Source organism: Chanos chanos, chromosome 6, assembly GCF_902362185.1.
Source record: "Chanos chanos chromosome 6, fChaCha1.1, whole genome shotgun sequence".
Lineage (NCBI taxonomy): Eukaryota > Metazoa > Chordata > Actinopteri > Gonorynchiformes > Chanidae > Chanos > Chanos chanos.
Window position 1 is genome coordinate 23,417,150 of NC_044500.1, and position 27,490 is coordinate 23,444,639.

General features: G+C 40.6%; 1 protein-coding gene across 1 annotated transcript in view; it reads right to left on the reverse strand.

The window, feature by feature from the left end:
* The window catches only part of mars1 (methionyl-tRNA synthetase 1), a 38,266-nt gene extending 12,836 nt beyond the window's left edge, over positions 1-25,430 (reverse strand). Inside the window, exons 1-14 of the mRNA XM_030776241.1 lie at positions 25,217-25,430; positions 23,971-24,061; positions 23,763-23,841; positions 23,235-23,366; positions 22,976-23,051; positions 22,700-22,869; positions 22,320-22,429; positions 21,639-21,755; positions 21,186-21,389; positions 20,822-21,023; positions 20,474-20,548; positions 20,155-20,325; positions 19,798-19,893; positions 19,468-19,585 (exon numbers count right to left, since the gene is read on the reverse strand). Coding sequence (XP_030632101.1) covers positions 19,468-19,585; positions 19,798-19,893; positions 20,155-20,325; positions 20,474-20,548; positions 20,822-21,023; positions 21,186-21,389; positions 21,639-21,755; positions 22,320-22,429; positions 22,700-22,869; positions 22,976-23,051; positions 23,235-23,366; positions 23,763-23,841; positions 23,971-24,061; positions 25,217-25,319 — 1,744 coding nt within the window. The 5' untranslated portion in view covers positions 25,320-25,430. The remainder of the gene's footprint in view (positions 1-19,467; positions 19,586-19,797; positions 19,894-20,154; positions 20,326-20,473; positions 20,549-20,821; positions 21,024-21,185; positions 21,390-21,638; positions 21,756-22,319; positions 22,430-22,699; positions 22,870-22,975; positions 23,052-23,234; positions 23,367-23,762; positions 23,842-23,970; positions 24,062-25,216) is intronic.
* Positions 25,431-27,490: the final 2,060 nt, after the last annotated feature.

The window sequence follows — 27,490 nt, forward strand, 5'->3', positions numbered from 1 at the left end:
TTCTTTTCTTTGTGGCCATGATGTCGGCTGATAGCGTTTACCTTCAAAGTTTTTCTAAGTTAGCAGAGGAGTCACAGGTCACAGCCTCTCGATGACCACCCTCAATGCTCTCTTCTCAGCCATTGGGTGAAAGCAAGACTTTTAAAAAAACTTGGTTATGCTGCATTTTTGCTGCTTTTGACGTAGCACTATTAAATAGATTAGAAACTATGCCGCAACACCATAAGAGGCTCATGTGCTGGGCAGATAAAAGAATGCATCCATTTGTTCTGATTTCTGACAGTTAAAAACCAAACGACCAACAAAAATGCGGGACATAATCTAAATATGCGGGATGCAGGACAAAGGGTCAAAATGCTGTGCAGCACAATGCAAAGCAGTACGCCTGGTCACCCTATCAAAGTACCATAAAAGTTTACAGGGTACAGGAGGGTTTTTTTTGTTGTTTGTTTGGAATGTTTCTTTGAATGTTTGTGTCCTTGCTTGTTTGGTTGGAATGTTTCTCCTCAGTACGAGGACACGCCCGGTTTCAAACCACCCTCTCAGAATCTAAGGTTGAGTCCTGTCCAGTCAGTTTTCTGTGCATGCATGGCGTAGAGTGACAATAACCAATAGCATTGTGTGCAACTGCAGCGCGAAATTTGCTTTGGGGAAGGGCCTGTATGTAGGAGAAGCAAGTCGCAGAAGGATTACAGAAGTTGTACTCCGTATCCTGTTGACAGTGTGCATTTTGAAGATGGCTTGCAAAAGAACACTTGAGTTTTCGAACGGACAGCGGAGTTGAGTGGCTACTCCTGCGCCGGGAATATCCAATTATTCCAATGCTGAGTCCGAACGAAAACACACAACTGGTGTTCCCGTTAAATGCAATTTTTAAGAAGATGTTTGAACAGCAGTAAACGTTCATGGAGAATGTTATTCGGCGGTTGGACAGGATGAAAAGAAGACGAGCGGGAAGTAACTGTTTCTGTAAGTTTATTTCTGTAGCCTGCTGGCTTTTGTTTTTGACTGCCGCACATTCTGATATGTTCACATTTCTTTATCTGCTTCATCCTTTAATTTGGTTGAATTTAACTCTTATATTAATTTTGCTTTTACAGCAAGCTCTGCGGAGAATGCATAATGCTGGAAAGAACACGCACAGATATGATCCACAGACAAGGTAAGACAACATGTTATGTTGGCATATCATCGCGAAGTACCTGGAATTCTAAATGAACTTTTAATCAATCTTCATTTCTTCTCCACTTTTTTCTCTCTCTAGCATCCTGCAAGACCTATTGAGACTGTCATAAACAGTTACAGGATGAACCAAGAAGGGAATCTAAAGAACAAAGGGGGGGGGGGCAGGATCGCTGCTCGAATGAGGCAAAGGAAGAGAGGAGTAAGTCAAAACATAATAATTTCCCCAGTAGTTCTTAGACATTTTCTCCATTTGCTGTTTTCAGTGATCTACTTTCTGTTTTCACTGTGTTTTGCAGCTGCACAAGGCCAGAGCTAGTGTTCTTTAAACTGAGGAAGAGGCTGCCATATGGAAGACCGCATCAGTAGATATGATTTCTGAGGAGAAGCACGCCATCTTGGATGGAAGGCAAGTGTGGGTCCTCCGGCCTAGCACAGAGTTGTCTGCACTGTGTCGGGTGCTACAGAAGACTGGACGAAGACCAAAAATATGTTGTGAATCACCATGCACGAGTTGGTTGGTAGATTTACAATGGAGACCACAGAAGCTGGGAATGCTCAACATTTAGTGTTTCATTTATGTTCCCAAAAAGCATTTATATTGTATTTATATTATATACTATGATATTACAGTACAGTCTGTTCTAATGTATTGTACATATATGTTATATGTCATGTTATATATGTGGTACATTGATTTGTGTGTGTGTGTATATATATATATGTATATATATATATATATATATATATATATATATATTTATACACACACACACACACACACACACACACATATATATATATATATATATATATAAAAAAATAAAATTGTCAATTTATATGCCTTATAATTTATACTGTATTTTCTTTATTTATAATAAATTTTGTGTAATTCATTTTTGTTTGACAGACTATCTATACAATCTACCTATGAACACAAAACAACACCATCAATAATAATAATAATAATAATAATAATAATAATAATAATATAAACCATATGAAATCATGTCTGAGGACACACAATGGACCAGTGGGGAAGGGTTTTAGAGCAGGGGCTAGACATTGTTCCACCAATCCAAAGTAAGACTTTTGACCAATTGCAGGATACCTGTTGGCCCAAGGTGTAACGCGCAAATGTTCACTTGCAAGCACACCCAAGGGATTATTCACAATGGCAGCTAAGGGCTCTAGGTAGACCCCCAAACCTGGTACATATTCAGGAATATTCCAGGCCGTGTAACAGAGCTGCAAACTCCCGGATACATCCGATCAATCTTCCTTTCTTCTCCACTTTTTTTTTCTCTCTCTAGCATCCTGCAAGACCTATTGAGACTGTCAGAAAGACTTACAGGATGAGGGGATTATTCACCATGGCAACTAAGAGCTCTAGGCAGACCCCCAAACCTGGTTCATATCCAGGAGTATTCCAGGCTGCGTAACAGAGCTACAAACTCAAAGTGACGCTTTTGTTTTTAAATAAAAAAAGTCATGTATGTGTATTTAATTTTGAAAATCAGTACGGGATTAATTTAAGACAAGTCTTTAGAATCGCAGGGACACTTGAACTTTGTGTTTTCGTTAGTATAATAATGTGTTTTCAGGTTATTCTGCATGACAGTGCCTTGCCACAGAAAAGATTAATCACTGTCAGTAAGTCCAAGGTGTAACGTCATCGAAAAGACACGATACTAAGCTTTATCTACACACATAAATCTTTGCTGACCTGACAGTGATTAATCTTTATCTGAATCTGAAGCATTAAAATATTGTTGTCCAGGACACCTTGAGTCCGGTGGCTGTAGCCTATAGCCCACTACGGGACACCGTTTGTGCTACTGTCAGACGTGTAAATGTAAATCTCTGTGATCGCACACACACACTGTGAACAGTGAGCAGTGAATTTGTCCTCTGCATTTAACCCATCCAACACACCAGTAGTGAACACACACCAGATGCAGGAGCAGTGGGCAGCATTCCTTGCGCCCGGAGGGGAATTAGGGTTAAGTGCCTTGCTCAAGGGCACGCAGCCGTGGACGTCGATCCTGGGGAAACAAACCGGCAATCCCCTGGTCATGAGCCCGGTTCTCTAACCTCTGGACCACGGCTGCCCTGAACCTCATAGCAGAGGATGGTCTCGATCCATCGACCTCTGGGTTATGGGCCCGGCACGATTCCGCTGTGCCACTCACATGGTGTTCGGGCTCATCTAATTGCAAACTGTCATGATTCTTAGCTACTGGAATAAACTTTCCTTGTGGATTATTCTCCTTTCTTCTCGTTTGTCGGAGTGGTGAGATTGCAGGTTGCTCCTTTTTGAACCGCGGCTTCTTGCTCCTTCTTCGTCACAGACTTTGAATTTGAATGCAGTCTTCATTAAATTTATTCGTATTTGAACTATTTTTGTTGTTTGCTGGGCATTAAGACTCTCGTAAATTTGGCGGGTTTGGGGTATTTTGTCATGTTGATAAATGTATATTTTGGTGTTAATCTAACGTCGGTTTGTGTGTAGACTAAAGTTGAATGTGCGTGCATCCGCCAAGACGTGATTATTTGATTAGCCTTCTTCAACCGTGGGGCTATATTATTGTCTTCGATTGTTTCGTTATTATACATGTTATTAGGGGGTCCAAGCAGCGAAGCTGCGGGAACCCTATTGTGTTTGTTCGGATTATTATTATTAGGGGCCAAGCAGCGAAACTGCTGGAACCCTATTGTAATTGGTAGAATTTTTCACTATTATTATTATTATTATTAGGGGCCAAGCAGCGAAGCTGCAGGCACCTATTGTAATTGTTAGCATTCTTCACTATTATTAGGGGCCAAGCAGCAAAGCTGCAGGCACATATTGTTTTTATTCCGGTTTTTCACTGTTATTATTATTATTAGGGGCCAAGCAGCAAAGCTGCTGGAACCCTATTGTAATTGGTAGAATTTTTCACTATTATTATTGTTTCCGCCATGGGAGTCTATGGCAGCCCCTAGAACCCCTTGGTGGATTTTTGTGAAATTTGGCACATTGATAGAGGACAGTCCAAGGTATCCAGGCACCCAATTTGGGGTCAATCCATGCACCCCTGGAGCGCCACCAACAGGCTAAAAATCAAGGCACATTTTGGGTACATATTTGCTCATAACTTTTGAACCGCTTGACCTCGAGTTGTGATTTTTTTCCCCCCTGAATCCTTGGGTCATGGCGAGTTGAATGCACCCATCCCCGTCAATTTCCGCCCAGCTAGATTTTCCGCCATTTTGAATTTTTCGAAAAACCTACTTTTGTGAACTAGTCCTAGACCGTTGATCCAATCTCCACCAAATTTGGTACACACCATCTACAGACCATCCTGACGAAAAGTTGTTAAAAGAATTTTGCTAGGCCAAAGGGTGCGGCCACTGTCGTCCAATGAATTTTGATGGCGAAGGCTCCAAACAGGAAGTGAGCATATCTCAGCAATGCTTGGTTGGATTGATGCCAAACTTGGTGCAATTCATTGACATGATGAATACTGGGACCCCACCAAGTTTCATGAAATTTGGCCAGACGGTGGCGCTATAGCACACAAACATAAAAAATTGTATTGAAATACCCATAACTCCAAGACAAAAGCAGATATTTCACCCAAGCTTCTTGTGCATCATCACAGTATCAAGCCCTAAATGGAATACTATGGCCCCTAGCCGTCAGCCATTTTGTTTGTCGGCCATCTTGGAATAAGTCATTTTCAATGGTACACCATAGAAGCCCTTCATAGATCATGATGAAATTTGGCACCCTCATAGAGCACAATAAAAGGTATCCAGTGACCAAATTTGGTGTCATTCCATCATTGGCTCTAGCGCCACCAACAGGCCAAATTCCACAGTTTTGCTTATAACTTCTGAACTGATTGACCTAGAATGGTGATCTTTGTGTCACCTTATTGCCTGGGTCATGCTGAGGAGAATGGATCAATTTCTTAAAAATCTGCCATATTGGATTGTCCGCCATTTTGAATTTTTCAAAACACCTACTTTTGCAAACTAGTTCTAGACCATAGATCCAATCACCACCAAATTTGGTATGTTTCATGTAGAGAGGCATCTGAGCAAAAGTTGTATAAAGAATTTTGCTAGGCCAAAGGATATGGCCACTGTTGTCCAATGAATTTTAATGGGGTGGCCTCTAAAACAGGAAGTGAGTTACTCTCAGCAGTGCTTGCATGGATTGATGCCAAACTTGGTCCACATCATTGCCAGGGGGATAAGTAAGTACCCACCAAGTTTCACAAAATTTGGTCACATGGGGTCGCTATACCAGAAAAAAAGTAAAAAATATAGTAAAATACCAGTTACTTCAGCAAAAAGGAGATATTTCATGGAAAATCCTTCTGAGTTATCACAGTAAAGGACCCTAGGCTCCAAACAGGAAGTGAGCATATCTCAGCAATGCTTGGATGAATAGATGCCAAACTTTGTGCAATTCATTGACATGAAGAATACTGGGGCCCCACCGAGTTACATGCAATTTGGCCTCATGGTGGCGTTATAGCACACAAAAATATAACATTGTATTTAAGTACCCTTAACTCCAAGACAAAAGAAGATATTTCAGCCAAACTACTTGTGCATCATCACAGTATTAAGCCCTAAATGGAATACTCCAGGCCCTGGCTGAGCTCCAGGCCCTAGGGAAGCTTCCCCCAGTGAGACTCGGTCCCTGGAGCTCACCTGAAGTCCCCAGTGAAGCCAGCGGTCTTCCATGACTTCCAGGCACCCTAATGGGGGGAGCTCCCAGACCGGGCCTGGCTCCCCGCTTCCCCCAGTGGGACTCAGTCCCAGTAGCTAACTTCCAGGCCCCAGGGAAGCCAGCGGTCTTCCCCGAAATCCAGGCACCCTAAAGGAGGGTGCTTCCCTCAAAGTCCCACCAAGGGATGTCTGCTCACACTCTGATGGACTGCTGTCTTCTTCAGGGCTTCTGCTGATCAGTCCTCTACCTGCTGGCGCTCAGCTGCTTGGCCCCTGCATTGCTGCTTGCAGCTATATTTATTATTATTATTACTTTTCAGCACTAAAAGTGTTTGCACAGCAAAAACTGCATATGTTAGAGCTACCAAACTTGGCACCTAGGTTCTTATGGTCACCCACTACTCTGGCAAGAAAACTTACCTCAATTGGCCACCTGGTGGCGCTATAACAAGCCAAAACGCGTTTTGGGCTGTAACTCTTGACCCCTTTGGCCTAGACTCAAAATTCTTTTTTTCCCTAGATGCCCTGGTTCCTGATGAGCAAAAAAGCCAATAAGACCACTGTGTTCCGTCATATTGAATTGTCCGCCATTTTTAATTTTTTGAAAAACCTATTTTTGCAAACTAGTCCTAGACCATTCATCCTATCAATACCAAATTTGGTACATATCATCTTCAGCATAGTCTGACTAAAAGTTGTTAAAAGAATTTTGCTAGCAGGTATTTCACCCAAACTTCTTGTGCATCATCACAGTATTATGCCCTAACTGGAATGTTACCACCCCAAGATGTCAGCCATCCCATTTTGTTTGTTGGCCATCTTGGGATTAGCAACTGTCAATGGCAGACCACGGAAGCCCTTCATGGATCATGATGAAATTTGGCACCCTCCTAGAGCACAGTAAAAGATGTACAGGCACCAAATTTGGGGTCAATCCGTCATTGCCTCTAGCGCCACCAACAGGCCAAACTCTAGCGGTCATTTTTGTTTATACCTTCTGAACCGTTTGACCTAGCCTAGTAAGCTGCACTGCCCCTAAATCCCTGCATCATGATTAGTTGAATGGACCCATTTTATGGAAATCTGCCATATTGAATTGTCCGCCATTTTGAATTTTTTTAATTCGGTACATATTTGGTACATATCATCTGCACCATGGTCTGACCAAAAGTTGTTGAATGAATTTTGCTAGGCCAAAGGATACGGCCGCTGTCATCCAATGAATTTCGATGGCGAAGGCTCCAAACAGGAAGTGAGCATATCTCAGCAATACTTGGTTGGATTGATGCCAAACTTGGTACACTTCATTGAGAGGGGATATACTGGGACCCCACCAAGTTTCATGAAATTTGGCCTCATGGTGGCGCTATAATAGCTAAACATCCAAAAATTTATTCAAATGCCCATAACTCCATGACAAAAGCAGGTATTTCACAAAAACTTCTTGTGCATCATCACAGTATCAAACCCTAACTGGAATATTATGACCCCTAGCTGACAGCCATTTTGTTTGTCGGCCATCTTGGAATTAGCAACTGTCCTTCATGAATCATGATGAAATTTGGCACCCTCATAGAGCAGAGTAAAAGGTCACCAAATTTGGGGTCATTCCATCATTGCCTCTAGCACCTCCAACAGGCTAAACTCTAGAGGACATTTTTGCTTGTAACTTCAGAAAGGTTTGACCTAGCCTAGTAAGCTGTACTGTCCCTGAGACCCTGTATCATGATGAGTAGGAGTAGAATGGACCCACCAAAAAAATAAACAAAATAAATATTGTTCAAGAATGTCAAATCTCGAGTCCAAGTCGAGTCTCAAGTCTTCTGAGGATGAGATTCAAGTTTCAAGTCACTGTGTATGCCACTTAAGTACGACTCGAATCTCAGTGACAAACTCGGGTCCGCATCTCTGTCTTTATGTTTGTTGAGACAAAATAAACAGTGTTTCCCTTCATAAGCTTCTGACCAAGCCTCCTTTTTTGATTTCCTGAAAGAGATACACTGCTATACTTCAAGTATTCTTTACACTACAAACTTGAAACTGTGTGTTCTATTTGACAACATTTTTGAACATTTCTTACAATTCTACATCTTATTTCGGCTGTTCAAGCCAATGAAGCACTTCTACGTCCAGCATTGGCTCCAACGTCTGCCATTCTGCTTGGACCCCGATGATCGCCGCTTGCGGCTATATTTATACTTATTATTATTACTTGGATGTTGGTAATTTTTTTAATAAGTTCGTTCCAAGTAGAGTCGGTATTTTAACGTTTCTGGTTTTGCGTTCCACTCTAAAATTATCTTTCCCGAACCGGTTAGAACCAAATGAAATACTTGTTAATGACGTTCCATGTAGGGCTGTCCGAGATGACAATATGTATCTTTTGGACAGTATAAAAATGTCTATTGATAGAAATTTTACTCTATAGTCTCTATTGCTAATGTCACAAAATATAACAAAAACGCACTACATCATTAACTAGGAACGCTGCAGTCCAATCTGTCCTCGGGCCAAAATCCACTGTGTCTTCCCGGTCATTTGATCGTTTTGCCATCGTTGTCAGTAACAAACATTTAAATGACAAAAATGAGAAACAATGTCATTTCAAAGCCGCAGTTAAGAAGCTTGCTAATACGCTATGTGGGGCACATTATTTTTAGCCTAACTAGAGCTAGCTAGCTATTTCCAACATTAGTTCTCTTTACATGGTAGCCTATTGTAAGATTATAGTGACATCTGAACAGACATGGTTCAGGATAAGAGAACTGTTTAACCTGATGGTCTTATTACCATAGATACAAAGAAAGCTTCACACCTTTGGTGCAACGTTACAGTTGGAGCCAAGAGCAATTGATTAACACTAGAAGCGCCGAGCGCCGGTCATTTGACCGCTGTGACGTCTTACTAGAAGCGCCGTGGTGGTTTGACCTACTTATACCTAGAAGCGCCGAGTGGCGGTCATCTGACCGCAGTGACTCAAAAAAATAATAAAATCTTTGCACTCGGCCAAATTTCAGGACCCTCCTTTCATGACTTTTCCTAGATTTGTGCGTTTTATCACCCAGCATCCTTAAATTTTCAAAATCACCCCAGTACAAGCTAATTTAAAGCTATTTTGCTCCTATTTCTGAGAAATTGCCGTCAGCCTTGCGTTAGGCCATGCTGTTTCCTGCCTTTCAAGGCTGCGATTCTCTTTTCTCTCAGCAGATGTCGCAAGGCTTAGTGTGTTTGATTGACAGAAATGTGGTGAAAGATTCAGAAATACTCTGAAGCAGAAACTGATCAAAATGATGCTGATAAGTTCAAACTGCGGGTCTCCTTTATTTGAGGAGTATTTTGGGCGGTAAAAGCATGAATCCGGACGACTACTGGTCTGCTAAGTTGGGAAATCCCATTTTCAGAGACAGATGTCTCGACAGAGATTCCAAGATATCATGTGCTATCTGCACTTTGATGACAAGAATGCAAGGGCTGCCCACCTTGAGACAGGTAAATTTTCAATATTAGATTTTCAATAAAGTATTGCTTCTTACACACCTGGTGAGAACATAACTGTAGATGAACAACTGTTCCCTATCAAGTCGTTACTGTGTCGTTTCACACAGTACATGGCCATTAAACCGGGCTAATTTGCTATTAATTTCTGGGTGGCTGCTGACGTTGAAATAAAATACATGTTGAACGCAATTCCCTATCTAGGGAAAGATGACAGTAGGCCGACAGTAGGCCGAAAATTTCTTCACCTCGTTGACACTGGCAAACAATCTTTTGGTCTACGTTGAAAGGAACTTCTGAGTTGGTCAGTTGATCAAGTGATTCATGATGCGGTCGTTAGGAGGGGGTTGGGATCACACCTAGGCTATTTTTCTAGGCTGTCAGTCGAATATCTCTCCACTTGAAATGGGAACACAAAACAGTGAGGTACAACATTCCCTGCTTGAACAGGCTGTGTAAAAGGGGTTACAGCATCCTGCCACATAGGATACTAAATAGCTCGAAAAGTACTTTGTTATATATTTATTTACTTAGTACATTTTTCACTGTATACACTATCTTGTGTATCTATCTTGTATAATGTATAATTCATTCTTTCTTAAGTATTTACTGTAAATAAACGACACAGCTGTCAATTTACCAAAAAGGTTTTTTTTCGTGCTGTAATTTAGTTTCAATAAATGGTAAAAATTCTGCCACCTTATTCTACGCTATTTACTCTAAAAGCCTACACACCCGACACAGCTTTGTTTACAAAAATCCATTGCGGCATACATATTTTGTAAAAACAACATCCATGCATATTTATCCATTTCCAAGCTGTGCCTACATTTTCTATTACATGTGTGGAATTAGATTTAGCTGACACTCGTGATAGACAGTGGTAGGCTACTCGTGGTATGGACTAGTTTTGGCCAAATCATTCTAATGCGGGAGACTAACAATAGACTATGGCACTCTATTAGGAGGGGGTTGGGAGGTGTTACTCCTAGGTTACTTGGCAGGCTAGGTGTTAGGCTACTCATAGCCCACTGAATGCCTTGAAAAGTCGTAGTGTTTGCTTCTATCATGGCATAGAATGATCTGTTAGTTGTGGTAGATAATTAATTTATTAAAATGTAAGTGTAAAGCTTGATATGCTCGGCTCGGCTTGTTATGTGGTATTAGCGATAATTTCACGGAGACAGATGAGTTCGGAACTGAAACGCTTTAGTCTACTTCTCCAGCGCCACCCAAAGCAGTCTCACAGTCTAAACTTCCACAAGCTTTGATTTACACGCATTGTAATTCTCAACCAATTGCTGCCTGTCTTGTCATTCTGATAGAATGTTCTACTGAGTAAACATTAAGCCCAGTATATAGCTTACTCCATCACCCGACATGTCGCCCAACAATAAGAATGTCCAAATCTGTAATCGCTCCCTACAATAGTTAATTTACAATCACAATTGTCTCTAATTTTTGGGCAAATGGCAGCCATCACAGACAAAAGGGGACTTTAGCATTAACACCTAACCTCTGATTTGCAACGTTGCAACGTTGTACACCTATTGTCTGTTTGCTTCATGGTATAAAAGGCCGATCATGGTGACAGTTCTCTGAGTTAAGCTTCGGCACAAGCAGACATGCTGCTGGATTCCACCACCACCAAATAAAGCTTTTCTCTGAGCGCGCTTTTGGTCCAGTTCGTTTACTTGTAAAATCACAAGAAAATCCAACACTATCTACCAAACACTGATGAAGTTGATGTCTAAGACCAACATTTTATAAGGTGCATAGCATAATATTTACCTCCTCTGGTTGCCACACCACATTTCACTCTCACGCTATATCACCACCTGCCGCCGGTAAATTTATGTCCGCTATCCGAGGACGTGAATTATGTTCAGAGGAAGACAGGAATTAAACTCCTCACCACAGTTATTGCAGGCAGAAAATATTTTAATATTTTAATGTAATAAATAAAATAATGAAAAATAACATCATTAACCGGTCACCATTATTTCAAATAAATGTTTCTGTTCCAGAACATTAAAAAATATAAAGTTTATGGTTTCGTTTTTTGTTCCTAGCGAAATATCAATTGTTTCTGTTTTCGTTCCTTGAACCACTACAAAGCTTGTAAAATAATTCTGTTCAAATTCTGCTTTCATATTTTTTCAGCCTTTGTTATTTCGTTTTTGTAGCCTCAAAAACACCTTATCTGGGAGGCCATGTTTGGGCATTAATATCTTGACAAGTATTGTTCCTAGCCTCACCAAACTTTGTAGGATGGAAGACAAACATGCTTTCTGTATGCCAAAACCAGTAAAAGCCAGTACTGCATGCCATTTTATTTTTATAAGGCCCTAGATTTAGGGAAAAAGTGCAAAATACCTAAACAAGAGTGACATTGAAGGTACTACAAACCCACATTTTGGCATCAATATGATATCAAATTTTTTCTGCAAATATAATCTTTTATTAACTTTGTGCCAACATTTGAAGTCTCTGCCACCAATGGACATGAAGATACTGTGAATAAAACAAGGTGTGGTAGCATTTTTTGGTCATTTTCATAGGACCAAAAAGGGTATTTGGGATAGCTAGTAGGAACATAAAAACGTACATGGAAATTGCTTGATGTATGGATATTAAGGGTACAAAGTGCCAGTGACCTTCCGTTTATCCTTCATACAAAATAAACACATATTTGAGAGATATTTTACTTACGGCAGAACGATGTCCATTTCAGGATTACATTTTTTGCCTCAGTATCTCCATGAACCAGTGAATAATGGAACATAAGGATTCATTGTGAAAACACCCAAGCATGTACCCAATTCGGTCCTGTTGTTCAAGTTATATGTTATTACATGTCATTACATAACATGTAAATTCCAGTATATAATCTGCTACATTGCACATCATTTTCAATAAAGTTAATTAAGTTTTTTAATTGAGTGAGTATCTTATTCTCTTTTAAATATGGGATATAAAATTTAACCACTCTATTGAATATAGCATCTATCAGAGTTAATGCCTTTTTCTGTAATGAGGCCCTAATAGTCAAGAATCAAGCTTGCGTTGATGACCTATAGTAAAGTGAGCCTATAGAAAACACATTTTTCTTCACTCCAATCAATGTCCCAGAGGCTGGGACACACATAAGTAGAGATAATAAGCTTCTTCATTATTGATGTTCCTAGGGGTAAAACAATGGCTTTAACTATGTGTATTTATCTATGAAGGGAATATGGAAGGACACTGGCACTTTGCACACTAAATGACCATATATTAAGCTATTTCCACATACATTTTCATGTTCCTCCTAGCTACCCTACATACCATTTTGGTCCTATGAAAATGACCGAAAAATGCTACCACGCCTTGTTTTGTTCTTAATACCTTCTTGTCCATTAGTGGTAGAGACCTCAGATATTGACATAAAATTAATAAAAGATTGTGTTTGAATAAAAAACAGTGATTGATACCATTTGGGCGCCAAAAAAATGGGTTTATAATACCCTCAATATAAACCTCATTTAGGAATTTTGCACTTTTTTCCAAATTTTGGGCATTATAGAAAATCAATAGCCATTTTTTTGTTCCCTTTTCTCCCAGGCCAAAGTCATAGAAAGGTCCGATTTGCACCAAATGTGATAGGGATGTCAGGAATGGATGTAGCCCTAGGGGTGTATTAATCCAACTTCACTGGGTTTGTGGATATCTGCTATAATTTCTGAGTTACCTGAATCAAAAGCTAACCTGGGCCATAAAATCATAATTTCATATAGTTCTAACAGCAATAAGTCCAAATCGGTAACAGCTATCTACACCAAATTCGCTAGGTTTGTGTGTTGTGTAAGCGATTATGTCATAAAGCCTACAAATGCGGGGGGCAAAGCCCCTCCCCATAACAAAATTCAATATAATATATCACATCACAATATAATGGGAATCAATGGTAATGCTTGTAGTACTGGAAAATCTGCGACTAGAGTGCATACCATACCTCCGTGTGGAGCAGATATCCAGAAGTGGACAGCTAAACATGAATACCCGACCGCCGAGATGAAAGTTTCTATGGCTACAATTCTCAACTTCTGTCCACAACTGAGACTCTTATTTAATTAAAGTGCTACTTCATAAACGAGTACATTCCTCTCCTGAATATACGTCATGTAGCAACTTTTATATAGGTTATCGTGTCCTCACAAAGTACAATGCCTTAACAATAACAACAATAATGGAATTATGGTATCTTGATATTTTATGCATCATGTAAAAGCTAAGCTTTATTTCAACTAATCATGATGTGACTATCGGTGTCAAAATAGCACATTACATACGCCCGTGTGTCATGAAAAACTGCTGTTTAAAATGACTGAACAACGAAACCGCAATACAACACGCATGTATAAAGTCTCCACACCAGCAATCCTTGAGTACTTACAACAAAACAACCTTACAGCACAGCGAAATGCAACTGTATGACAGTTTAATGACAAAGCCCTGCACTTTCTTTTACTATTTCCAACAGCCACATTATCCATATGTCCCAACAACCATCTTCCTCCCAACAATTGTCATAACGCTATTACATTTGTAACTTTCTTTGTTCATAAAACTATCTCTGCAGTGCTTTTTCCTTGTGTTCTCAATCTTTTGTGTATTACAAACATGCATTTGAGGTAAATTGGGATCTCACCAACCAAGTTCTGTTTGAACTAATCACAAAGTAATTATGTCAGTATATAGCCTATATAGCTAACGCATTACATGGGTGATTCTTGAACTATGGTCATTTTTGTGTCCCTGGAAGAAATAAGAAAAACAAAACAAAACAAAAAAAACAGTGGAACACATGGCTGGAGAAAAGAGTGACCCCCATAGGGGGTAATAAAAAGAGGAAAAATCAAGGTAAATGTGAGTTAAATTGAGAATATGTTTATTGGGTGTCATTTCCATATCTCATATCATGAGATTTTAAAAGAAATGAGAAAATGTCATTTCCACAACAGTCATTTATTTCAACTAATTGAGACACGACTGTCAGTGTCAGTGTTAAAATAAGCCATTAAACACGCACGTTTAAAATGACTGGACAATGAAAACATGAAGGGATTTATGGTATCTTGTTATGCAGAGAAACAGTTTCTGTTCATACTGTAGAGACACATACTTAATGTCATAATGTCATGTTAGTCATTTAATTTCATATGTTTGATTAACTTTGCATGCTGGGAAGCATCGAGGTAGCTCGAGACCTCTAGTTTTTTTTCTTTTTTTTTCGTGTTTGAATAAAAGGTGGCAGTCATAACCAACTGTTGTTGTGGAATATATACTGGGGAAGTATTTGTTTGTTCTCCATTTGAATAAGATGTTTTTAGGTGGCTAACTGGCCATCATGGGCAAAGCACTTCTGTATATTTTATTATTATTGGGGGCCCAGCAGCGAAGCTGCTGGAACCCTATTGTAATTAGGGGCCAAGCAACGAAGCTGCAGGCACCTATTGTAATTGTTAGAATTCTCCACTATTATCATTATACGTCATCACATGGGAGTCTATGGCAGCCCTCTAGAACTGTATGGTAAAAAGTTGTGAAATTTGGCACACTGAGAGGACAGTCCAAAGTATCTAGGCACCAAATTTGGGGTCACTCCATCCATCCCTATAGCACCACCAAGGTGCATTTTTGACTATAAGTTTTGAACACTTTGTCCTAGAGCTGTGATCTTTTTGCCCCTGAATCATTGAATCACGTCGAGTTGATTGCACCCGCCGTTTCAGATTTTCCCCCATTTTGAATTTCTAAAAAACCTACTATTGCAAACTCGTCCCAGACCATTTATCCTACCACCACCAAATTTGGTACATATCATCTACAGTGGGGTCTGACCAAAAGTTGTATAAAGAATTGTACTAGGCCAAAGGATATGGCCGCTATCGTCCAAAGAATTTTGATGGCGAAAACAGGAAGTGAGCCATATCACCACAATGCTTGGTTGGATTGATGCCAAACTTGGTGCACTTCATTGCCACCAGGAATACTGGAAAAGCACGAAGTTTCATGAAATTTGGCCACATGGGGGCGCTATACCAGAAAAATACACAAAAATGTATTAAAATACCCATTACTCCAGGACGAAAGCAGATATTTCAACACAACCTCTTGTGAATCATCACAGTAAAGAGCCCTGACTGGGATGTTATGAACCCTAGGTATCGGCCATTTTGTTTGTCAGCCATCTTGGTAAAAGCAATTTTCAATGGCAGTCCAAAGAAGCCTTTGGTGGATCCTGGTGAAATTTGGCACGTTGATAAAGAACTGTACAACATATGCCATCACCAAATTTAGTGTCATTCCATTGTTGCCTCTACCGCCACCAAATTTCAGAGTACATTTTTTCTAATAACGACTCAGCCAATTGTCCTAGAGTTTTGATCATTATTTGTTCTGAATCCCTGGGTCATGATGAGTGAAACAGACCCATTTAATCAAAAATCACCATATTGGATTTTCCGCCATGTTGAAATTTTTCCAAAAATCTACTTTTGCAAACTAGTCCTACAACATTGATCCTACCACCACCAAATTTAGTTCATACCATCTAGAGAGGAATCTGACCAAAATTTATCAAAAGAATTTTGCTAGTACAAAAGATACTGCCGCTGTCACCCAATGAATTTCAATGGAGAACACTCCAAAACCAGAAGTGAGCCATATCTCAGCAATGCTTGGTTGGATAGATGCCAAATCTGGTAGACTTCATTGGCGTGGGGAATGCTGGGTAGCCACCAAGTTTTATGAAATCTGGCCACATGGGAGCACTATACCAGAAAAACACCAAAAAATGTATCAAAATACCCATTACTTCAGAACACGAGCAGACACTTCAATGAATCTTCTTGTCCATCATCACAGTAAAGCACACTAGCTGGCAAATTATAAACCCTCTGTGTCATCCATTTTGTTTTTTGGCCGTCTTGGTATTATTGTTTTGCCATGACTTTTTATGTCAGGGCATAGAAGCCCTAGGTAGATTTTTATGGAATTTGTTGCCATCATCGAGCAAAGTGGGTGTCAATGTGTCTTTTCACCCTATGATGGACTGGTGTCTTGCTCAGAGGTTGCTCTGAGCAGTTGTCTACCTGATGGCCCTGAAGTGTTTGGCCCCTTCATTGCTGCTTGCAGCTATATTTATAATAATAATAATAATTATTATTATTGTTATTTCAAGAGTAAAAGAAAGTATCGCACTGATATCAGTATTGGCAGATAGCCAAAGCTGTGGTAGTGGTAGCGGTATCAGTATCGGAAGTGGAAAAGAGGTATCAGGACATCTCTAATTAATAATGAATGTTTCCTCACCTCTCATTGGATGAATATTAATTACAAATGTTTCCTCACCCTCTACTGGTTGAATATTAATTAAGCATGCTCCCTCATCTGTTATTAGATTAACACTAATTATGAATGTTTCCTAAGCCTCTAGTAGATGAACGTGAATTATCAATGTTTCCTGAGCTCTTACTGCACTGCTTTATAGCACCACCTCGTGACTAACATCTGCAAAATTTCACACACTGCTTTGAACCTGATGACCCATCACTGTTTGTGTCATTCTGTTACCTACACAGACTGTTATAAGAGCACTCTCTGCAGTCTGATAAAAACTGAAGACAGTAAAACTAGTGTGTGACAAGCTGTGTTACTTGCAGATGTTACAAAGATGGCCTGTCTTTCTACAGATTCCCATAAAACAAACAAAACCAAAGGCACAGTGGATTACAACTACAAACAGGACAAATTTCATAGTAAATTACACTCCAGGTTTTTGCAGTGGTCCTGTCATATCTGGGAAAGATCATGGGAAAATGAACGACACATAAGACAGAGAAGAGTTTGGAGGACATTTTCTGGATGGGATACTAAGGAGTGGTAAGTACTACTAAAAGTAGTTTGTTACCGGGGCACACTGTCAGGAAAGGCAAACCAGGCGAATGTTTGGGCCCCCCCAAAAAAAAGTTGGAAAAAGGGGCCCACAATGGCCCCCCTTATTGGCACATTTTGCAATGACAACTATAAACCCCCTTAAACCTACCATAAAGGCACTGTACAGTGCACTGCTGCTGCCCCAAAAAACCCTAAGTGGGGCCCCTTCTAGCTACCACTAGCATTATTGTGAGTTGATATTTGATGTTACGTATTTACATGTTGCTCCTGTTTGATCTTAAATATTTTCCTGGTCTCCTATAGTCTACATTTGATACCATGTAGGCCTACCTTTTTTTTAAACAGGCTACAGATGTTACAGGTTACAAATGTTTCGTAATCGCCTACATTTTAGCAGCTAATGTTGAGGTTCTGCTCAATCGCTACTGTTCATTTTGTTTAATCGATAATGTTCATTAAACATTCAAACTGATTTGAGGTTGTTGTCATTCTGTCGTCAACCTAGGTGTACATTATATTTGCGTTTGTAATACAGACTGTTATTGAAAGGTGACCGGTAAGCTTCAGAGTTGTCCAGCGAAATAAATTATTTCCGGACACCGGACCGGCAATAACAAATCCTAGCAGAAACCCTGTCAGCTGTGTGTGTGTGCACGTTGTTATTTATTATTTTTAAATAAATGATTATGACGTTTGCACAGTTGACACACAATTGACCGAATGCATTTTGTGACTGAATTGACTGAATGCATTTTTAGGGGAGCAGGGGGTGCTAGGGGAGCAGGAGGTGCTGGGGAGTAGGGGGGCAGGCATTGGGGGGCCTCGATGGGCTTCTTTGCCTAGGGCCCCCCAGAGTCTAGGATCGCCACTGTTTGTTACTGTCCTTATGTAGCATATTGGTGGATTTTGACTATCAACAGTATGAGCAACTTTTACTCTCTAGCTGACACCAAGGAATTATATGCTTTTTGCTCCAATACATTTCTATTGACAACTGTCACTAACTGTTTCATTTCCAAAACAAAATGAAGCTTGTGAATTCGCTGGACAAACAGCCTTAAAGTAGTTCTTATTCCAACGTTACATCGCCACTTAGGGGCAGCAGAGCGCACGCTGCTGTGGAATCTGCTGGAGAACATGAGTACCAAGTTTGGTAAACACCACACCATGTACAATATTTCATTACCCTATGCTGACAATGTTCCAATTTTACCTGTGCCATGTTTTGGTGAGAATAACTCCATGTGTTCAAAAGATTGTGGAGAAGAAGCAATTCATAAAGGACATTCTGCCAATGAGAAGTGCATGGGCTTACGTTAAATGTAAATGTGTGTTTAACATTAAATCACACACTGTGGTATTCTGAACTTCTCTCACAGACCTTGTTATTATACAGATGACAGAATTCATGCAGATCTGTTCTGAGTCCCTGTGTGAGGGACATGTGAATTCTGTCATGATGGTGATAAAAAGCAGGAGTAGTTTACATTCTGACTATGTGGATAAAAGCTCAAACTCAACCCAACACAAAACAGAGGTTCTGACTTGTGTGCTGACCCAAATACCACAGTAAGGCCTAGAGTCCTTCTCCCTTTAAGCAGACAGATAGGGTCTGTGTCCAGGATGAGTGGGCACTGGAGGATAAATTATTAGGAATAGAACTGGGACAATGCAGTAATTCAGTAATTCAATGCAGTAATTCAGTAATTCAGTGCAGCACATCATTACACAGCTGTGACTCTCAGGGAATTGTAAGGGAAATCTGTAGGGAACTAAACAGTAGCACTACAGTCTAGTCTCAACATTTTCAAGAAAAGTCTGTTACATCCAGATATATATCTTGGTAATGCACTTGCAAAAAAAACATTACAAGATCTTGTATCCTCAGAGACCTTGTATCCTCAGAGATATACAAAAATATTAAGTTCAAATATAGAACTTCCACTCTTCCTATATTTCCTTCCCTGCTCAAAATCATGATGCAGTTTTACACTGTGGGCTTCAATTAAGAGAGGTGTTAAAACATGGATTGGTTGATTTCCTGTACTTTTGTCTGATAAGGGAAGAAACAGAGAGAGAAAGAAAATCATGAATACACAGGTGAGATCATACAGGAGCCCTGACCTGTGGCGACGAGGTGGCTGACCAGTGTGTAGTTGTCCTGGGCGCCCAGCAGAGAGCAGGGGAAAACCACACTGTGAAATGGAACATTGTCCTTGGCCATGAAGTTATACAGCTCCACCTACAGTACAAGATGCAAAAAAAGTCAAGACAATTCTCTGATTTAATCTAAACAAGGCCAAGGCTGTGATCACACAGCTTTCAAACAAAAAATGTATCGACAAGAAAAAATAAAACTGCACTGCCAAGAGCACATACAGTTTCATTACAACTACCAAACTACATGACTGCGGAAATAAAGGGTGAGACTAACTGAGGCCTCTGTTACTGTACCTGCTGTGGGTTCTTCCACCATCTCTCCCACTGGTCTGTGTAGTTAGCAGTAATTGAGAGGTAGCCAATGGGAGCATCAAACCACACGTAGAACACCTTCAGGGGCAAACAGATTTAGAAGTCTACATTATACATTTTTAAAGAGATGACTTGGTCGAATTGATAAAAACAAATTAACAGTACACTTGTACATGAATAATAAAAATGCTGGTATGAATAAAGAGAAAGCAGGTAAATTAAAAGCACATCACAGTTGGTGAAGGAAACATAAATCTGATCATGCACACTTGAGCTTAAACACAGTGGTGCTCCAGGCTGAAACATGACAGACAGAACTATACAGTAAAACGGTCTCACCTTTTCAGAGAAATCTGGATGTGGCACCGATGTTCCCCACTGCAGGTCTCTGGTGATGCAGCGTGGCTTCAGGCCATCCCGCAGCCAGGAGCGTGTGATATGCCGTGCGTTCCCAGTCCAGTCACCAGAGCTCATGGAGTGGTCCAGCCACTGCTCCAGGTCTGACTCCAGCTGCAAGAGAGAGAGAGAGAGAGAGAGAGAGAGAGAGAGAGAGACGGAGGGAGAGGGAGAGGGAGAGGGAGAGAGAGAGGGATATAATCAGAGAGGGAACACAGCATAGCACATCATATACCTTTGACAGCTGTGACACACAGAGTACCTTTGGAAGGTCCAGGAAAAGGTGTTTGGAAGAACGAATCACTGGAGTCTGTCGGCACACCTTACACTGAGGTTCCTGAAGGGGATGCGAATAAATGAAGCTCGAAAAAAAACAAAAACAAAAAAAAACCTCTGAAACGCTGAAGACATCGTGAGTTTGTAATTGACTGAATTTCACCATGTTGTTTTTAATCAGGTTGTAGATAGATATCTTCAACACTCCCATTGTGCTCCCTACAGAACACTCTTTTGTACAAAAAAAAAATGTTAGGTCTTTAAGTTTTAGGCCCTTTCTATTTTGAGACAGTAATTAACATGAGAGAGGTCTACAGATAAAAGTTGTTTGGACCTTGAGCTCCACAGCGTTGATGAGACGCCCACATTTGTCACACTGGTCTCCCCGGGCCTCAGGGTAATGGCAGTGTGGACACACACCCTCCACAAACCGGTCGGCAAGGAAACGCTCACAGTTCTCACAGCGGAGCTGCTCCACTGTGTCTTCCAGCAGGAAACCTCTCTCATGCAGGCGCCAGAAGATGTTCTGAGAAATCCTGAGAGAGAGAGAGAGAGAGAGAGAGAGAGAGAGAGAGAGAGAGATAAGAGAGAAAACAACAGAGACGGAAAACAAAAGAAGAGGGCAGAGACAGATATTGATGAGGCACTGAACTTTGATGAGGAAACTTTAGGAAGCTTTAATATTTGCCTCTGCTTACTCAGTCTGCCGTTGGGTTGTGGTGCGGCCAAAAAAATCGAAGTCGATCTGGAACCATCTGTAGATGCTGGAGTGGACGGCGTGGTACTTATCGCAGATCTGCTGAGGTGTCAGACCCTCTTCACGGGCCTTGTTCTCCGTCGCTGTCCCGTATTCATCAGTGCCACAGATATAGAGCAGGTTCCAGCCCCGCAGTCGCCCGTACCTGGCAGAAAAACAGGAGAAGGCAAAGGATTGTGGCAATGTTATTTTGTGCACCTATGTAATTTGCTGATCACAAAACTATGACAAGTAACATTAGCACAAAATATGATGGGCTGTGGAAATAATCCTTTTGAGCTAGTCCCTGAACATTCAGAGTAATTTAGACAAAAGAACATAGGCAGTGCTTTTGATTTCATGATAAATAGAAGAGAGCCTGTGAGGTGTGAGGAGGCGTGAAGAGGTGGTTTACCTGGCGAAGACATCAGCACTCAGCACACAGCCAATTATGTTGCCCAGATGAGGAACGTTGTTGACATAGGGCAGGGCGCTGGTGAGAAGGATGTTCCGTTTGCCCTCCTGAGGAAGACTGGATAGCCCAGAAGTCACACTCAGCATATGCTTTAACACCCATCAGCAACATACAAGAGAAATCTGCTCCAACTAGAAAGTTCATCCTTTAAAGGCATACCGGATGGAAGATCACACTTATTCACACTGTCGGCTATTAATGTTGATCTACCAGTTAGAATATATTAACTATGCTGTTTTATGGTATATGTTGTTTTCATGTTTCTGGCATGGTGTGAGTGTGTTGTCTTCCTGAGTCCACAGCCAGTCATTTTTCTCCTTCTTTGCTTTAGCCCCTCTAAAGACATAATGACTGAGATTACCTGCTATAATGTGCATAATCACAAGCCATATCTTACATAGTTGTGTTATATGTGTGTGTCTGTGCATGTGTGCATAGCTGTGTGTTATACAGGTATTGTTCTAGTGTGGTATTACATCTCCAGATTTCTTCCATAGCTACTGATGCATACATTAGTTACTTACATCCTGTGTTGTATTGCGTGACATGGATACAATACCAGAATGAGAGGCACTCTGAAAGACAGTGTAGATAACTGATATAAAACCACGATGTTCTCACATTGGATGCTGTCTTTCAGGCACCTCCTGACAGCTGTGTAGTCCTCTGCTCCAAGTCTCAGCCACAATCTCTATCTCTTCTGGAGTCATCATGTGTTCCATCTGTTCTGGCTATACAGCGTCATACAACACAAAACCACGTTCACTCCACCGCACGCACGGGCACACACACACACACTCACTCACAAACACAAATCTCTTTCCTTCCTTCAGATTTTGTCAGAGGAGTTCTTATTTTACTCATTGCAATGTTGCTGCTGAAACTCCTAAAAGTCACATTAGAGATTAGATAAAAGCTTTAGCTGCTCACAAATGATAAGCTGAAAGAAACAGACCATTTGATTTTTTTCCACAATATTTTCCCACAGATTGAACATGTACCTGGTTGCAAGACTGGTTATCCTTTTGTTGAATGAGTGGATTCGGCTGTTTGTGCAGAAAGCCTTTGAGTACATCCAGTTCTTTGCTTTTGAAAACTTTCTGGAGAGCAGTTTCACAGGCAGGCAGCAGGTTGACTCGCTCAAACCAGGCACGCACAGCCTTAAGCTCTCCTGAGATATACAAACCCAGCAAGGCCAAACAGGATCAATGGACATAATCCTCCCCATATTAAACTAAGCAAAGAAAAGGACGGAATAACCCAAAATGTTCTCTCACCTGCCTGAAGCAGAGAACCTGTCAGCACAGGGTAAAGCGCAGCCCAGAGGATAACATCTGTAACTGCCACTGTCTCCTGAAATAATGAGAAACCAAAAAGCCCAGTTAGACAGCGGTGAACAGGGACAAACTTCAGCAGTTCCTGCTCACAACGATATCTCTGTGTCCGTGACACACACTGCAGTTAGAAACAGCATGTTCTTTATTAAATTAAATATCCTTATCAAATATTAAATATCTGTGTGTCCGTGAAACACACCGCGGTTAGAAAAAGCATGTTCCTTTTGCTTAAGCTCTGCTCCAGGTAACCAAGGGGACCTTCAAGAGCCTGGCTTGCATGAGCGGCTTTTCCGTGCAGCACCATCATGTGGAGAGCTTGCATCACAGCAGGCTGAGAAACAGAGGCAAAGCAAACATTGTTATAACACATAGTAACTGGTCACCACAGGCTCAGTACTTCTAAAATAAACTTACTCAAACTTTGCTATAAAGTTCAAGTAGAACTGATTCAACTCTCTATGTTAGATCCCTATGTTCGCTGAGGGTTAATATACATTTCCATTTAAATTTGGACAAAAATTATCAATATGTAATTGGAGCTATTTCCAGGACATTCCCGTACTTTATATTAGCCAGTCTCCTTTGCTGCAGGAGTGTTGTGAGGCAAACTTATTCTTATATGCATTTTTAATTTAACTGTTGTAGACAATAAAGGAGAAAAGACTATGTGTGCAGATTTTCTCATTAGACTCTGTATACAAACACAGTCCCTGTGATATCTCCATACCTGAAGCTCTGTCGCCTCCCACTCAAGCCACTGGCTGCTGTCCTCTCCGGTTCCCAGGCCACTGGTCTCAGAGAGGTATCTGAGGACATGGATAGAGAAATGTGACAATTACTATAAAATACTATAAGTATTGTTTATTTTGACAGTATACACAACAGAAATGATTCATTGGTTGGCATGTTGTTAGACTGGAAGTGGAAGCACTCACTGGCATATGGCATTAGTGCTGAAGAGGTAATCTTCAGTGGGTAACAGGAGAGCAGGTAAAACAGTACGACTCAGAAAGGGCACAACTTTCTCTGAAACAAAACACACTTGGTGATTATGGTTTTGACACTGGGTTTATGGTATTTATATGCAGTCACTCACAACTGAATTACTATTGGCCGCCTTCCCAGACTCCTTATGGAACCAGAAACAAGTCAGAGGGGGAATCAAGCAAATATGTGAGCAGGTGTAAAAACAAAGCAGTAATACTGAGCACACTGGTTTAAGCATGGCTGACATTAGTGTCATACTGAGACAGCAGTCACTCTGATGGCGAGATCAAGATTTATACATGTCAACCAAACTCCCTGATCATGGTTGTGCTGTATGACATCACTGTGATACAACAGGGGCTTAAATCACAGGCTACAGAGAGCCCAGAGTTTAGAAAGGCACAATTTGAAACAAAGATATATCTTTATCGTCAAACACAGTACCCTTCATACTCTACCACTTGTCATGATACCAAAACACAACTAGGGGAAGACACTCCTCCTGTTCCCAGTAATTAGAGAAATTTCCAAAACAAAAGGTTTGTTTTGTAAGGTTGTGCCTCAAAACAAAAGTAAAGGAAAACCTTCCTCTCACCACCTCTATCTCTAGATCTGCGTGGGAAATGGTGTTCAGGTTCTGATTAGTCATTGCATGCTCGGATGATGCTAACAATGAAAGAACACACAATAACATATCTTCGCCTCTCGTGAAACACCAGCCCCGCTGCCCGTTATAGCTCATATAAAGTGAGAAGACACACAAAAATAACGTGAATCGAAAGTCTTAAATACACCGCGGTATGAAAATGACTTTGAATGGTTTCACAGATGTATGTGTAAAACTGAGCTATGAACTATGGAGATTTGTGCTTAATAACACACTACAAACTGAGTCCTAGTGCTTCCACTTTTGCTATGAAAACATGACCAAGGAGTTTTAAAAGGAACAAGAGTCAGGCCTAGCTGTCTTATACGATGGATACAAAACGAGGTCTCATGCAGTTTCAAAAGCGTTTTGGTGAACAGGTAGACCAGTCTCTAATCAGCAAACACTAAGAGCGAGCTCTCAGTTAACTAACCTAAAGTTGGTAACGAGTGAGTTATAGCTACTTGCCTAACTGAAAGCATGATCATTATAGCACCATATGCTACCTAACAGGCACATTTCTGACTCTGCTAGCTCACACTACTTACCCTCATGGTTGACATGCTGCACGTCACATTTCACTCCAGTAAGTTCGAGCACAGCCAACACCTTCAAACAGTGTGGATTACCTTCACTAACAAAAAGTTTCATTTGATCGTTTTTATTAATCTTAAACGGCAGCAGTTAATCGTTAAACTAGATCTGACGGTCTTTTTAAATTCTTATCATAACATACAGTAGGTCTTTATGTACCACTACCGACTTCTCAAGTTACTCCATGCGCTGATGCAACCACGCCTGTAAGTACAATGGCGCGTACTGTAGTTTGTATGTTAGGAAGTTACCTTCAAAATAATAGAAAAGAAGACAGAATGAAACTACAATTCCCATAAAAGCACAAGATTGCTCTTTCAGTCGTTCATTGGGATCAAAATCTGCGCAGACCTGCGCAGATTCCGTGGCCAGCTTCTTCGAGTACAGTGCATATTAATTTTAAAAGGTCGCATTGAACATAGGAATTGGGGAAGGGGAAAAAGCCCAAAAGGCTGTGGCCTTTGCAGAACCTCGGTCATTGAAGGTGCACCCGATAACATCTCGGTCAGTGCTTGGAAGAATTAATATCGAGGTTATGATGATAAATACCCTGAGCAGGTCAATAAATGGTCAAAGGCACAGCCTCTATGTATTTATACACTTTATTATTTTATTCCCACTTCACTGAATGAATATCCACAGAAAGGTGTGAAAATTTTACATAAAAATCGAAATCTTCACAGTTAATAGGGAAATAATGGGAAAGATGCAATACAATACAGCAGGTGAAATAGTTTCTTGATTGGTTCAAGGTGCTCAGAACCTAAGCATTAATAAATGCATAAATCCTACGGACTTACTCCCAGGTTTAACTTAGTTTGATAAACAGTGTTACGTCCTGAGACGTATTTGTTGTTTTTGTTTTGGTGTTTCTCTCTCTCGCTATCTCCTCCTCTCGTTCCCGCCCCATTTCCTTTCCAGATTGCTGGCGATTTGCGATTAGCTAGAAGACGGGCGAGGGAATTTTGAAAAGACGACTGCTGCGCAAGGCACAGCAGGACTCATCTTCCTGCCAAACCTCTGCCGCTACGCGTACTACTGGTTTAAATCTTTGCGTAGAAGATGTGGATTCGTGTGTCCACATCGAGAATGACTTGTATATAGCTGTAAATTGTTGTGTGTAGCACAGTGAGACATTATGTAATCCGTTCTTTCTTTCAGTTCAGCAGATGAGTTTGGAGTCGACAGCCCATATATATATATATATATATATATATATATATATATGTACTCCGTACAGTTCTTTGTTCTTTATTACCAGCAAGTTCATTGGCGCACTAGATAGTATTTCGTGTTGCTAGTCACGGGGTATCGAGCGAATTCATTACTATGCTGAGATTCTCCGTGTTAGCTCTACGCTAAGCACTTGTGCAGCCATTCATCGAGTTTATAAAATATATCTGTGTGTATTTTCAGGTGAGCTGGTGATGTTTGAGTGAACTAATTTACCGTGATGGTGTAGTAATCCTTGTTTGTGTTTACCGTGTTCAACGTAAGTTAAATGTTAAATGTTTTCTAGACGGTACCTTATTGATTAGTACCGTAATTCTCGGGCTGGCGGCTAGCGCAAGTGTGAAATGAATGAAAATGGGTCGTGTGAGTGTACATTTCATTGTGGTGAATGAGAACGTGAGTGAATATGTGTGTTTTTCTTTCACCTGTTGGATAATAACTGTGCAAAAGACCTGTTATTTTGCTTGATGAATGGTGTCTGTTTAAAGCTAAAACATGTATTGGATGTTAACAGAAGGAGCGAATTCATTACTATGCTGAGATTCTCCGTGTTAGCTCTATGCTAAGCACTTGTGCAGCCATTCATCGAGTTTATAAAATATATCTGTGTGTATTTTCAGACTTTTATTAAATCATTAAATGTGTGGCACCAACACAACCATTGGCCTTGTGTTTGAGTCCGCTACATGTGGTTAAATACTTTTCCGTTCGTTTGTTAGTCAGCACTGGTAGGGGATGGGTGCTGTTTTGTTTTGCTCATGTTTTCTCCTGTTTATATTAGTTAGGGAGGTAGGGAAGTTTTTTCATTTTATTTTGGTAGGTAAGGTGGTTCCCTCTTCTCTTGGTTAGCTGTGTTTTGTTTATTATTTTGGCCTTGCCCACCCCTGAAGTCTTTTTCATTCCTTTAGTAATCATAATAATAAAAAAAAGCTGACTAGCAATCCTCAGTGTTGGTGTTTCTGTTGGTGTTTCTGTTGGTGTTGCTGTTGCGTTTA